This window comes from Rhipicephalus microplus, chromosome 3, assembly GCF_043290135.1.
Source record: "Rhipicephalus microplus isolate Deutch F79 chromosome 3, USDA_Rmic, whole genome shotgun sequence".
NCBI lineage: Eukaryota > Metazoa > Arthropoda > Arachnida > Ixodida > Ixodidae > Rhipicephalus > Rhipicephalus microplus.
The window spans coordinates 39,579,895-39,595,166 of NC_134702.1; the positions used below are offsets into that span (position 1 = coordinate 39,579,895).

Genomic DNA, 15,272 nt, shown 5'->3' on the forward strand with positions numbered 1-15,272 from the left:
CGCTGGTTTACAAAAGACGCCATAAAGTTTGATAAGGGCGCATGGTCTAGATGCTGGGAACGTGGCGCTTCATTATTTCAAAGAGGGATGCCAGTAAGGGTCGTCTATATCATTATCGAAGGACAAAGAATCCATTTGGAATCAGTGAGATGTGGTTGCCGGGAAAACAGCACAAAGAGCAGGACCTAAAGAGAAGGTTCTAGGAGCCGTACTCAGTCCATACACCTCGCACTTACTGCTGAATGCTGTTGCTCGTTTCTGGGTCACACGTAGTCGACAACAAAACACATCGAAGCAAGTGCAAAACACAATCACTCTTTAAAAAAAAAGGGGCAGTGCTACTTACTAACTTTAAAGAAGTAAATTGTTGTCACAACATTCACTACCTAAGTAGTAACTGCAGGTAGTAGACCACAGACGCTTAGTACCATACAAGAAACCAGAGGTAGTCTACTACCTGAAGTAACTACTTAGGTAGTGAATGTTGTGACAATTGAATACCTCAAAGTTAGTAAGTCGCATTGCCATTTTTTCTAAGAGTGATGTTGTTCACTCACTTTACCACCTCCTTCACCACGAAGGTCGTCATAAACACGTAAATTATGAAAATTACAGTCCGAGTTATTTCGCATGACCACAATCTTCGTTATGAAGACTGAGCTTAAGCACATAATGGTAACTGTTAGGGTTTTACGCCGCCATACCCCGACGTTATTATGAAGGTCGCCTTAGGGTACGGAAAATTCGAACTCCCCGTGTTCGTTAAGGTGAACCGACATAGGAGCACTCGGGACTCAAGGATCTCGTCTCGGCCGCTTCGACCGGGATTCGATACCGCGCCCTTCGGGTCAGCAAACTAGCACACCATAACCACTAAACCATCGTGACGGTTCGAACTCGGGCACGTAAAGCACAAATGGTGAGAGTGTTCTTTCACGCGACACGACTGTTCGTTGTGAAGACCGAACCCAAACGCCTAAAGCACGATTGATGGAAAGGGCCTTCTTTCACGTGACCCCCTCCTTCACTGCGAAGCATCGTAGAGTCGGCGCTGAGCTGCCAACCCAAAGGTCGCGGGTTCGATACCGGTCGCGGTGGTCGCATTTCGACGAAGGTAAAATGGTAAAAGCCTGTGCTATGTCAGTATACACGTTAAAGAACAGCCGATGCTCAAACTTTCCGGAGTCCTCCACTACGCCGTCTCTCATAACCATGTCGCGTTTCGGGACGTAAAGCGACAGGTATCATTATAAAGCGTTGTAGAGGGAAAGCAACAAAGAGAGAGAGAAAGAGAGTAGTGATCGTGACATCATTCTCACGTGAAGGCTTCGCTTCTGTTCTCCTCCTCCTCCAACCATCGGAGGCTGGGCCGGCCGCTGTGTCGCTGCAGCGAAATCGAACGTTTGATGTCTGTTGACAAATGAACCATTTACACACTTCAACGCTTTCTTATTGATATAACTGATAGAAAGGCGCGGTCCTTTATTGAGAAGAGAAATTTTCAGAAAGCATGATGCGGTAGGCACGCCTTCTCCAGAAGGTGGTTCAAGAAACGCACACGCAAAAACTTGGTCACCCTCCTGCTCTCCGAAAATGAATTCGCAGCAAAACTGTATCAAAGAGCGCATAGTGATGGAAGGGTAGGGAAGCGGTATGTTTTATTATTACTCTAGGGCAGCGGTAGTGACAGTCGCTCTGTGGTCAGTTTGGTAGAATACGATTGGTTCCAGCAGCGACCATTTTCAACAAGACTCATTTGTTTCTTTGGTCGAGCATTGTATTACCGCTGTGATGTCTTCGATTTCGGTGGTCCGCCAACGGCAGTGAGTTCCTAGACGGGTCTCACTTTAATATATGAAATGTGTATTACTTTCATTCATTCATCCATTCAAATGCTTAAAGAGGAAACGCGAGAAAAACACGCAGGGATAAGGAAAGGCCATTCGGGGCCCTCATGTGGAGCAGTTTAAACCCAATCTTTACCGAGAACGCGTGGGAGGGTGTTCCCATTGTTCAAGGATGCGTTATCATACGGCACGCGGTTTTGATGCTTTTTATCGTGGTTTTCTTTATGAAAACCAATACTGAACTCTACGCCTGATTGCAAAGAAGTATGTGTCATTCGTAGTTTACTTGTGGCGTTGCAGCTGTGCAAGATTCTACAGCTTCGCCTGTCCACCTCTCCGAATGCCCCATCTCAGTGTGGGAAGTGAAAGCGCACGGAGCTCGAGCATTTGCTGGCAGAGGAGCACGCAATCTCGAGCGTTGGTGGTGTTTTTGTTGAGTCCGTGGAGCGTTTGCGGGGTAGAGGTATACAGCATCGCATTAGAGATACCGCTTATGGCAAGTCATCGCTGGCGGAGGTATCGAAAGCAGAAATAAAATTACCTGGTGTGCAGGCCGGACCGGAGTACTCGGGACAGCACCCCCAGACCACCTTCTGCTGCGTCCGAACTCGTGTCACGTACACAGGTCGTCTGATAGGAACACTGCGCGAGTCCGCAGAGTAACACAAAGACGGAGTCAAGCCAAGTCTACTTCGAAAGAGTTACGCGACATAATACTGTGTATATTACAGCAGTGTGTCCCCGAAAAAAAGACGTAAGTAGATCGAGTAACTATGGAAGGACGCCATAAGTAATAAAGCCATGAATTAGTGAAGAAGGTTTATAAATAATTAAGTGAACTCATTACATCTAACAAACACGGCATACAATAACAATGATACTAAGAAACCAATGATAATTACGCGGCCAATCACGTTAACGGCAATTAGCAATAACAATTAGTTCTATGCGACAGTCATTATGTGTTTCTTATTGGGCTATTCTCGTGGGTATTGACGGGGAGGCATCGTAGTAATTGTTTAAAATCTTGTGATGGCGATGATGTGACCACCAACATCTAACTTCAACGAAAAAAAAAGCGCAGGATGGACGATTTCACCTACTTAATACGCATTTCCGTTCCCACTTCCGTCTGCGAATGCACTGCCACATAATAACACAGACCGCTAGCTGCCATCGTAAGGATATAATGTTATCAAATTCGGAAATCACAAACCACAGACACATGCAAGTTTACAGTACCATTTGCGGCCCCTAATCGGGAAGGCAAAAGTAAAAAAACAAACAAAGAATGAACTTACTGCACAGGCGCATTTTCTTTGCTGTTAGGATGGCTATCACCGAACCTTCTGACGACCTATCTTTGCTACCACTTGCAGAAGTGCCAGTTTACGACGCAGGTCCCGTCACATATTTCCTCGACACGTGGCAAGATATGCGTGTGCCCTAGTCGTTCACGCGCTTACAAGAACATCAGCATCGATTACGAGCATCAGTGTGTTCCCATTTGACGACACACTGTAGCGACATCATACGTTCTTTTGGTTTTCGTAGCGCATCCATGGTGGCTACGCATATTTAATCGTATATCCTACATCAATTTCATTCTGCGACACATAGTTTGCCTTACTTACAGCCTTTCGTCTCTTTCTTTATATAATTTCATAAATCTGTGAACTTTTATACTTTACTTCTTTTTGTTTACAAATCACGATTGTTGTGTTTTCTGTCGCATAATCTAAGTGTGAGTAAGAGGTAGCGTCACCTTCTTATGCTTTATGTCCTTGCCCATGAACACTTTTTTTTTGCTATTGCATTTCGTCAAGCACCGATAAAATTGGCGCTCACTACGTAGAGCAGCCCGTCACTTTAACACCTCCACTATAGTGAAGGCGCTAGTTATCAGACACGTCCCATATATAGGCGTGCGAACAGAGGGGCAGGACCCCCCCCCCTCCCCTAGTCACGTAAGACGGGGGAGGGGCGAAAATTCTGACCCAGACATTGGCATAGGAACCTTCGCCCCCCCCCCCCCCCCCCTCCAAAGGGGAGCCGAGCGCACGCATGTAGCAGCCGAACTATATGGCGACACTGCATTGTGAGGCTCGAGTGTACTCTGTCCGCTTTGCCTCCACACGTGTACGATAATTGTCAATCCTTCACTGTATACAGTGCAGTCGTTAGAATGACGAGTCCCCGCACTGTTGTGTCAGTGTCGGTGTCTCACGGCACGTGAAATAACGATTGCTCATGCGCGAAGAGTCAACGAGAAAGAGAAGCGACAGGAATGACGTCACAGCAACTGCAAATGAGCGGACAACTTACGTGTAAACGCTGCAGTCGCCAGTCAGGCATTCGGGTCTGGTCCTCACCTGGACCACCTCAGTGCCGTTCCGCTCTCGGCAAGTCACGTTCTGGATCACTCGGTAGGCGCACAGGTTCCTGATCGAACAGGCGGCGAACGCTTAAAGGCAATCAGCCTAGATTATCTCGAAAACAACTCAAATTACGGTTGTTCGAGGTATAGCGCATCCAGAACGGGACAGAGAAGAAAACACAGAACACATACACGGTGCTGTTCTGTGTTTTCTTCTCTGTCCCGTCCTGGATGCGCTATACCTCGAACAACATGAATAACCAACAAGCTCGCCGTGCAACCTTAGTCGATCTTGAAAACAACTCGAACTACGGCACGTTCAAGAGGACATTGAAGGGCGCACCACAGCTCTGAGATGTGTCCTTCAAGTTCCTTGCCCGTGCCGTGATTTGTGCCGTCTTCAAGATGTTCAAGAACTATTGCCAACTGGCCCAGCTGTTGATTCCGTTAAAGAAAATTGGTTCGAGATTCGCAAACGCTCTACACATGGCAGTGTTCAAAGTTGCATCGTTTGGCTTCCAGTGAGCAACAGCTGCAAATCTCGCGGGCTGTACTTTTGTGAGCTGTACGGCGCCAGCTTCGGTATTCCGAAACATATCATGGCCGCCATGCTTTAGACACCGTGCACCTTGAGATTCGATCGGCACTCCGCCGCGGTGGTCTATAAATAGTGGCTAAGGTACTCGGCTGCTGACTCGCAGGCCGCGGGATCGAATCCCGTCTGCGGCAGCTGCATTTCAACCTCCATCGGAGCATGAAGACATTTCCGCCTCTCAGATGAAGGCGGAAATGCTGTAGGCCCGTGTACACAGATTTGGGTGCACGTTAAAGCCCAGGTGGTCGAAATTTCCGGAGCCCTCCACTACGGTGTCTTTCATAATTATATGGTGGTTTTGGGACGTTAAACCCCACAAATCAATCAATCAAAATCAATCAAGATTCGATCGGCCTCGGACAAGTTAAGCACATCTTTATCTTTCCTCTCGAGATAGGTGTGTGTCTCTTGTTACAAGGCGTACGAAAATTAGCCTTCTGTACATTTCTTTCATTTTAATCTCGTATTATGCCATATATGTTGCGGATGCCCAATATGTTGCGTCCTCTGCTTAAAGTTCGGTCGGCTGCTGCAGGCGTTACTCGCAGACGAGTCACTTAAATGCCTCCACTTGTAACTGACGAGTCACGCAATTTGCATAATCTGGGTCATGATTGATTGATATGTGGGGTTTAACGTCCCAAAACCACCATATGATTATGAGAGACGTCGTAGTGGAGGGCTCCGGAAATTTCGACCACCTGGGGTTCTTTAACGTGCACCCAAATCTGAGCATCGGGCCTACAACATTTCCGCCTCCATCGGAAATGCAGCCGCCGCAGCCGGGATTTGAACCCGCGACCTGCGGGTCAGCAGCCGAGTACCTTAGCCACTAGACCACCGCGGCGGGGCAATCTGAGTCATGTAAAACACTACTATCATCAAGGCGTGAAAGACGACTAACCCTTTTCGTTGCAGAAGCATCCTCTCGGAGGCGGCTTCTAGCGGTGGCGTGGCGGTCGCAATCCAAGTCAGCAGAAGTAGCCACGTCGTCTGGATGAAGGCCATGGCGTCTTCAGCAGCGGGTGCCCTGTTATACCCTTGTCTTTCGAGGACTTCCTCGGGGCGTTTACATGGGAACCTTTGCCTTCTTGCGATGAACGCACTTTTTTTTTTCGCACAAAGAAAAACGAGAGTGCCAGTTTCAACCTACAGCTTCCAATATTCCGCATTTCTCTCGTAATCGCGTGATGTCACGTTCCCGATGGCGTGGCAACGCTTGAGACGAACGACGCATTTGACTTGTGCGATTATCCCGTATCAAAACAGAGATAAACAAAAAATGCCACGTGTGGTCTGTGGAATAAATATATGATTTGCAGCGATGAAAAAAATATCTGTGGTCTGTCAGATTCTTGGCAGAGAGCGGGCAACGGGATTTGTGAAATGGTCACATGTGAACGTAGATTGCAAAACACGGTTTCCCAATCGCGTACGAAGTATACAGTTAGTGCATACGTTTCTCGTACGTTTGTTGCTTAGCGACGCCGCCCTGGTGGTACGCTTACAGAACCGCATTTAATTTGAAAGCTTGCCTTAGGCATAAAAAGTAAGTTTTTAAGGGCTAATTTTCTAGACACAATATTAACAATAACTAACCCACAATAACGTCAAAAAGTGTAAGAGATGGTATTTTCAGGAGAAACTAAAGTGGGCAAAAAGATAACTTGACGCCAGCATGGACGGAACCTGTCACATTCACTTGACTTTATTCGCATTTATATCATATTACTGAAAATAACATTTCCAACACTTTGCTTGTCATTATTGCCGGTTAGTTCTCGTTAATAGGGTCTTTTAGCAAGTTACGAAAATACTGTACGCAAATACGGTCAAGCTATAGGGTGTCTTGATGCTGACGCGCGCATTGATGCATTCTATAGGTAAAGCAGTACGGTAGCGCTCCTAGTGTCCGGTGACAGTGCCCCGGGCGACATTTATCTTGTTACCAATGCGTAGGCTGACATGCCACAACGAGGTGCGACAACCCCCCAGTAACTTTTGAAAAAGCTTTTGTCTTGTTGGGGTGCCTGCACTGGCAAGAAGTCAACGACCGAGAAAGGAGGAGCGGCACGGTACCGTATTTCTCTAACTTGCTGAAAGACCCAGTTGTGCTCTAGGCATAGCAATTCGTGGCATCAAAAATGAGCATGCAAGTTTGCTTTGTGTATAAAGTCTAACAGTGAACGGTCCATGAATCCAGTGGTCGAGGTCGGGTGCTCGGCCAGGCCTAGGTTTGTTGCACAAACCTGGCGAAGTAGGTCTGCACAAGTACACAGCAAGTGTGTCACATCGTGGATTGAGGCTTCACAAAGTGGGCATGATCCACCTTATCGGCCGCGGGTATGTTGATTACGCTTGCGAAAACAATGCACTGTAGTTGAACGATTGGATACCGGGGTCCGGGACCATGCAAAATGAAGTGTGGACGACTTCGGGATGCAATTTCCGTGAGCTGCCCTATTCACTCGACGAATAGCTAGCCACTGAGACATCCGTGCAATGAAGCATGCGAATTCGCCCACAGCGGCAGCTCCACAGATCAATCGAATACGTGTGTTTTTGCGACGAGGCGATAGGCACCGGAACAAGAGCAGCAGTGTATACACTGTCGTTCTTTATGAAAGGGAACTCGCGAACGCATGGCCTGCGCTCTGCGGCGGCTGCCTGCAGCACCATCAACCGACAAGGGAAGAAAGCACGTTCGCTTTTCGCGTCATCTACGGCCAAACAAGATAACGAGTTATAGCCGGTAGACAAGCGCTGCTAGATTACGTTCCTTGTTCGCTCGCGTGGCGAGCGACATCGGGCTATTACTGCAGCTTGCGCCGTGGTCGCGAACAACGTTCGATATGTTGGCAGTGAACTACGCACTGCAAGCGTGAGCAGAGAGAGCTAGTTCAATCTAGCAGCGCTTGTCTACCCGCCATAACTCGTTTTCTTTTTTTTTTTTTGGCAACAGATGACGCTGAAAGCGAACGTGTTTCCTTTTGCTGTCGATTGATGGTGCTGTAGGCAGCGGCCACATAGAGTTACTGTATATGCTACCTTTAGGTATGCTACCTAAAGGTAGCATATACAGTAACTCTACCGCTGCAGAGCGCAGGCCACCCGTTCGCGTGTTCCCTTTCATTATGGAGGAAGGAAGAAACTTAGGAGAGGCCCTGACGTCACTCGTTGTGAAGCCGTCGTTATGGTGGCTAGAATTGGGAGGTGACGCCAACGGGAGCTCGGAGCCGCTCCTCCGTTTCGAGCAGCGCGGCGGTGGCGCTATCGGCGGAATGGTGATGCTAGTTACGCGCGCTGCGCCTTGAGCGCGTGGACCTTTTAAAGATGCACGATTCAGATAAATTGGCGATTCAGGTAACTCACTGTGACGATGGCAGATAGAACGCCATTTCAAGCAATATAAGACATTGGCTGTCGCTGCGAGACTTCTGTGACCTTGAATCTGCGTAACTAAAAGCTTTCGTTCGAATATCCCTGCAGTGTTTTGGAGTGCAAGGCGACGGCTTTCTTAAAAAAATTATTACCCAAGCTCTGGGGGAGGAACATAAAACAAATATTTATTGCACATCATATTATTAGTAATATCTATTGCACATCATAAAATACAGGTAAAATAGAGGGTAAAATAACACTTGAGATATCGACGTAGTGAAGTTCGAGAAGGCAACGCCATGATGTTTTTTTTTTTTTGCGTATGTGCTCATAGAGGCGTGGGCTTTTCATGAACATAATTAGGCATTTTAGAGCTCATTCACTTTCATACTTCATTTCTTTTGTGGATTTTCTTTTAGCCGCTGCAAAGCACGCCTTGAATTGTTGCTGTTGCTTAATGGGTAGGGCCTTCACCGCTTCTTCAAATGCTGCAGAGTCATTCTGTGCATGCTTTTCTTCCATTTCTTTGATGAGTGATTTATCCTGCAGGACACTCAGGCGTCTCCTTTTCGCTTGCGCTGTTCGCAGCTTAAGCCTGTATGAAAGCTTTTGGGACTGGGCCACATTTTTGCCTTTTCTTCGCCTGTAAGACTCTCGATTCCGGAGCAGTCTTCGGAGGTGCTTGCATTGTGGGCAGGCTTTTTTTTTTTTTGCGTTGGAGCAACCCCATGGCAAGATGGGCTCAAGGGTATGTCATCAAAAGTCTCCTCCTTGTACTTTAAACTTACTCCAAATTCACCAGTTTTACCAAACCCTCTGCATGGTATCATGGACTCGACGTCGCGAAGCAACTCTTCTGCCATTTCGATGTCGGTAATGTCAAGGGTCCTTATTTTTGTGGCTTGCACAAAAGCTGTCACTTGAAGTTTGTTTTCATTTGATGTCATTAGCACATACTTGTCAACAGTCAACTTGTCACCATCTAGTGCGCACACTGTAAACACCGTGGCGTTGTCGGCTCCAGCAATTATATGTCGACCCAGTAAGCGCTGGGAAGATCACACTTGCGGGCGTCAGGAATTGCAGGCACATTCAGAACAGGTACTTGGTGACTGTCGCTTTCTGTGCTGTCTCCTCGCTGTCTCCAGCTGTCTCCTCGCAAGCAGACGTGCTTGGTTCCTGACGTCGAATTTCCGATGGCAGGCCGCAAGTGGATGTTCTTGACGTCCTTCGGCACTTTCTTTGAAAGATACGCAGGAACATTTGGGGATATAGTTAGCACCGCGTCAGATTTCAGCACCACTTTCCTTCGGGGAATCTGAACAGTTTCGCCGTTTATCACGTGCGTGTAAGAACGCTCAATAAACTGCTCGTCGAAATGAAGCTCACAGAGCACCGACTTTGCGTCCAACGACTTGTCGGCACGGGGCACGGCTCGTCGCCAGGCTTCGAAGAGGGCAGGGTCTTTGGGAACAGAGAAGAGAGAAGCACGCTGACCTTGCTTCCTCGATGACACATAGCCGCTCGTGCAGCCAGGAGCGAAGCAGTGGCGTTGCCTCGCTTTCGTAGTGCTGGAGTTCATCCTAAGCTCGGCAGTCACACTGTTCTGTCAGCAACTAAATACATTTTGCCAAAAGGGAGACAACAACGCGGGAAACTGCACACGCCCAGGCACACTTTCAGAGGCGAACCGGCGAGCCCAGAGGCAAGCCGATGAGAGAACGCGGAGCGCGCGCTTCGCCCGCATCACTATGCCGACAGCAGCGCCGTGGTGGCCGTCGCGGCGGCGCTTGAAAAGGAGGATCGCGCGCACTCGGCGATTATGCGGGTGCTGGCGTCACCTTCCAATTCTAGCCACCATACCGTCGTGAAGCCGGAAGTCGGCCATATTGACTGGGCAAATTCTCCTCTCTTGTTTACTTCCGAATGTGAAGCAGAAGGCGCGACTTTCTCTCCGGCTCGGAAAGCACGTGGGCTGCTCAGCGCGCGTGTCGTGACGATCCCAAACTAATGTAACGGGGCTCAAAACTCTGGGCCAGCGCGACACCTTCGGCGAAATCATTTCGTCCGAGTATTAACAGCGAGTAACGGTTCGCCGACAGTGAAGCAAGTACAAGAGAACGCGTGCTAGATGCACTGACAACGGCGAGTGTTTTCACGTCATTAATTCAGCGATTGTACAGACAACACAATCGGTCATGCGCCTTCTTCTACGGTTGCATTCCGACACGAGGCCGACACAGCGCCCGGCCACTATGCCCGTGTTCCACGTGAAACTCACCGGCGTCGGCATTCTGCGACCGTGGTGACTTTGAGCACGGTGCAAGTGACACTTGAACGCGGTTGCTCTAACGTTGAGATTACAATGTTGGGTGCGAGTATTACAAGCGGAACGAAAAAGGTGTTCAAATACGCACATGCAAGTTGTTAATGTACACATACCGAACAAGAAACTACGTATGTGCGCATGGTCCTCATTGCGTCTTGCTGGACACAACAGTTTCGTCCACTGCCACAAGCAAGAGCACTGCCCAACAGTCACTGACCTGCAAGGCGTTCGTCCTCGTTCCGCTTCGTCATGGTGCCCAATGCAATTTCACTGAACACTTCAAATGCTTCATCCGCGTTATCCGTCGCACGACACATGGATATGCTCTCGTTCTACGCACTGTTAAGGCCCCGTGGTGGACGAAAGGTTTTTTAAACGTTGCTAAGAGTACAGTAACTGCCAGGAGAACACTGCGTAAGCAATAACGCGGCGCAGAGTTCGGATATTGTCCGCCACGGCTCAGCACGAGACCTGCGGAGACACACATGCCGCCGCCAGCCGCGGCCGCTCACTGCTAGGCCAGCTACACTGCGCAACACGTAACCATAGCAACGCCGCCATATTGCCCAGTGAATATGGCCGCCATGATGTCATTTCTTCCACACTTTTCACGTAGCGCGCCGACTGGGCATGGCCTCTCCTGTCTCTCCTTCCTCCGTACCTTTCATAAAGGACGGCAGTGTTCATAACAACAAGGCGAGCGCTACCTGCCACCTGAAACTCCCTTCGAATAAATGTCACCCATTTCTAATATCTCGAACGAACAATAAAAACCGCTTGAACTGAGCAGTGGCAAGCATGCGCACAATAAGAACTACAAGTACACGCCCTTTTCTAAAAGATGTCTTCTTAGCTTATAGACAGGCTAAGCGAAGCCGCATTAAAGCACACCTTGTGTTCCGCTTTAGCTGACATAGTGTACTTCTCAAGTTTTCTTTTTATTTTTCATGTTTCATAAGCCTAGTTGCTACTGAGGAGCATATTAGGCGCGCTGTGTACTATTCTGGCAAAGCACTATATAACGTGATATTGGCGGGTCTGCAAACTGCAACCATGCTGCTATTCCACTGCATCACTCTTCACTGAACCAGTGACGATGGGCATGGCACTGCGGATATGGCACATTTAAACGCTGTCGCGTATGGGAGTCCCCGGGTGGAGGTGGCGTCTGAAAAGCCCCTCCCATTCTTGCAATTGAACCGGCGTGGCAAAATTGAACACGAACACGATGCCCACTATTTGTCTAGTATGCGTGACGTCACCATAACGCGTACCACTGCCACCATCGCAACTTTGACGCTTGCATCCGGTCCTACATTTCATCCGGCCTACGACGCGCTATGTGGTTGAAAAGGCACCGCATCTGGCCTGATACACTGCTATGGCGGTGATAAGGCACAGCTACCGGCCTACAACAGTGTTTCGGTGGTTATAACACCCGGTATCCTCGCCTACGACACTAGTTTTAGGGGAGATAAGGCACCTACACGGCCTAAGACAGTGTTGTGGGGTAATAAGACACCTAATCGGGAAGTACAACACATCCGGCCAACTACAGTTGGGGGGTGGGGGGGGGGGTGATAACTTTATCCGTCCGGCCTCCTACACTGTCGAGAGGGTGATAAGACACTGTATCTGGCTTGCGACACTGTTTTGGGCGTGAGATATGACACCCCAGCCGGACGACTATAGAGGTGTTGAAAGGACACTACCGCACCCGCGACAATGCTGCGGTGGTGATACGACACCACATGCGGAAGCGCAACGCCGTGTGCGGCCTCCTACACTGTTGTGGGAGTGATGAGGCGCCGAACTCAGCCTACTGCTGCTGGTGCAACAAAAAACTTAATCAGATCGTCTGCGTGGTAAGATATTCGATCGGTTGGTCGATCGGCCATCATAAAGGTAAAAAAGGCAACTAAACAAATACTAAGCGACTATAAAATGCCACTTATCTCTAATTTATACTAAAGAAACGCCTGTGGATAAGGTCGCAAAATAACTTCATAAAGAGTGAACTTACGTATTCAACCCTTTTGCTAGGCCCCCAAGGGATGTCACTCTGGAAACGGTGCTTTCGGGGAGACTCTGGCGGCTGAGCATAAGAAGAAAAAAAAAGGAGAGGGCGAGCTGACGCCTTGAATGTCAGCTGCGGCCACACCGCCTTCACGCCGAAGATGCATGCGAGGAAGGCCAACCAGAGGGTGTCGCGTCGGACGACCCAGTTATAATTGCAGCCGCCACGTCTTGATCGCTTTGACGTTGTGCAGAGACGGCGTCGAGTCATCGCGCCCGGCGAAACCTTGAAGAGTCGCCGCGGATCTCTCGGATGCATGAGAAGCCCTCGAACGTGCACGTGATGAAGCCTCTCGGCAGGCCCTCTCTCGCCGTCTGATTCATTCACGCGACGCCAGGGTTCATCTCCTGCGCCCACCCTTTTTTCCGACAACGGAAAAGCCTGTCTGCTCGTCCGTCTGTCTGTCTCCGCTATATCCACGACAATTCCGTGGACACATAGTTACACATTTTCTGCAACCACAGCTTAATGTCTGCCTTTGTTCGAGGTGGGCCACGGCGAGGAGGAGGAGGAGGGGATGCGAGGCTGTGAACGTCGTGCATACAGCAGCCTAACTCCGGATAGTTTGTGCATTCATCGTCATCATCATCATCATCAGCCTGACTACGTCCACTGCAGGACAAAGGCCTCTCCCATGTTCCGCCAGTTAACCCGGTCCTGTGCTTGCTGCTGCCAATTTATACCCGCAAACTTCTAAATCTCATCTGCCCACCTAACCTTCTGTCTCCCCCTGACCCGCTTCCCTTCTCTGGGAATCCAGTTAGTTACCCTTAATGACCAGCGGTTATCCTGTCTACGCGCTACATGCCCGGTTCATTTTGTGCATTACGAAGAAACAAAACGCAGGCGGCACCCTTTTTTAGGCCTGCCGTTATTTCCCGCCCTTCATTAATCTCTGCGCTCTATTGCCGTTCTTCGTCGTTAGCACATGTAATATATGTGTATTGGAGCGGGGGCACGTTCGTATTAGTATATTATTAATGCGAGAGCCTTCAAAGCCTGACCAAGCACGAAAATTGACCGTCAACACGACAGCGTGATGCGAAAAATCGCCATCACGCGACGGCGTCACTAATGACGTCACCGTGTCGTCACAGATGGCCGAAATTTGTGACGTCGTATGGTTACTTCATCACACGACATACCGCTTGGTCAAGATAACATCGATCCCGTACGCAGTTATAAAAACGACGTTAGGCGCAGAAAGCTTGCGAAGAGGGTGGTGGTGGGGGGGGGGGGGGGGCAGTAAATGTTGATTGAGAAAAAAAAATTTTAAAGACGACTTTCACCTTCGAGTGTCAAAAAGGATTGCGTGCCAGTTAATGACGATGATAATTTCTACGGAACACGGCAAACCATGGCCACATCATCTCTGTAGTAACACAAATTATGCGCAAGACCAACTGCGATAAAATTACGCCAGCTTCTTTGCGAAAGCAGAAGGATCAACAAGGCCAACGCGGATTATGATAGAAAAAGGGTTCCAGCCCTCATAAACTGATTGCTGGATTGCGTGTTGCATTGCAACTTTTATCTGAGGCATGCTGGGGTGGGGGGGAGGGCGGAAGTGTATTAGGATTTCTCTGGACCACGTGTTCCAATCAGCATCAGAAACGCCACTTTCTGAGGTATATAAAAGCATAACTGTGTTGGGAATGACATAAACGTTATCTCATAAAACCTTAATTAAGAACACGTATGGGATATTCAACGTTAAAGCATAGGAGGCGTCTCTGCAGCTAGCCTGCTAAGTGTGGAGTATTAGGGTCATTATCATCATCACCGCCCAACTCGTTACCCTCTTATATCCAATACCTTATCACCATGACAACACATGCTTTAAGAGCAGACGCAGTAAACTTATGAGCATGTAACTACCCGCACTGTCCTGTCCTATATGACACAACGAAAGAGTGCAGTTGATTGAGTGAGTGGAATACCTTATCATGACAACACATGCTTTAAGAGCAGACGCAGTAGACTTATGAGCATGTTTTCGCCCGCACTGCCCCGTCCTATATGACACAACGAAAGAGTGCAGTTGATTCAGTGGGTGCAATACCTTATCATCATGACAACACATGCTTTAAGAGCAGACGCAGTAGACTTATGAGCATGTTTTCGCCCGCACTGCCCCGTCCTATATGACATAACGAAAGAGTGCAGTTGATTGAGTAAGTGGAATACCTTATCACCATGACAACACATGATTTAAGAGCAGACGCAGTAGACTTATGAGCATGTAACCGCTCGCACTCCCCCTTCCTATATGACACAACAAAACAGTGCAGTTGATTGAGGAGTGGAGGGAGGCGACAATTGTCATCATCACAATGGTAGCAGTAGAGATGATGATGATGATAACCTCTGAAGTGTCGAGAAAATCATGTGGGTGGCTTCACTGCAGCAAGAACCGTAATACCGAAGCGCGATAAAGCCCGAGGTTATCACTTATTCTAATGAGCTTTCCGATAAGCTAGTACCGGGCGGTGTCAGTCTCCCGCGGGTGATATAGAACCCGCGACCATGGCATACAGGGCACAGTATAGCCGCGCGCATAGACAACAATAATATACGAAGGTTGGTAAGCTTTGGTTGACATGCATTGAAAACGATCAAGCGAAAATACAATAAGGAAAAAAAATGAAAATGGCTTAAAGAAATTA

The 15,272-nt window shown here is 48.6% G+C and overlaps 1 protein-coding gene across 2 annotated transcripts in view; it reads right to left on the reverse strand.

Annotated features, from left to right (window-relative positions):
- The window catches only part of LOC119161809 (uncharacterized), a 24,650-nt gene extending 11,899 nt beyond the window's left edge, over positions 1 to 12,751 (reverse strand). Inside the window, exons 1-5 of one of the 2 annotated variants that reach the window (XM_037414324.2) lie at positions 12,553 to 12,751; positions 5,724 to 5,924; positions 4,173 to 4,289; positions 2,389 to 2,489; positions 1,320 to 1,384 (exon numbers count right to left, since the gene is read on the reverse strand). In XM_037414324.2, the coding sequence (XP_037270221.2) occupies positions 1,320 to 1,384; positions 2,389 to 2,489; positions 4,173 to 4,289; positions 5,724 to 5,924; positions 12,553 to 12,632 (564 nt within the window). In that variant the 5' untranslated portion in view covers positions 12,633 to 12,751. Of the gene's footprint in view, positions 1 to 1,319; positions 1,385 to 2,388; positions 2,490 to 4,172; positions 4,290 to 5,723; positions 5,970 to 12,552 lie in introns of those variants that run through there. The other variant, XM_075889279.1, reaches the window with a different exon arrangement.
- Between the last annotated feature and the right edge of the window lie 2,521 nt (positions 12,752 to 15,272).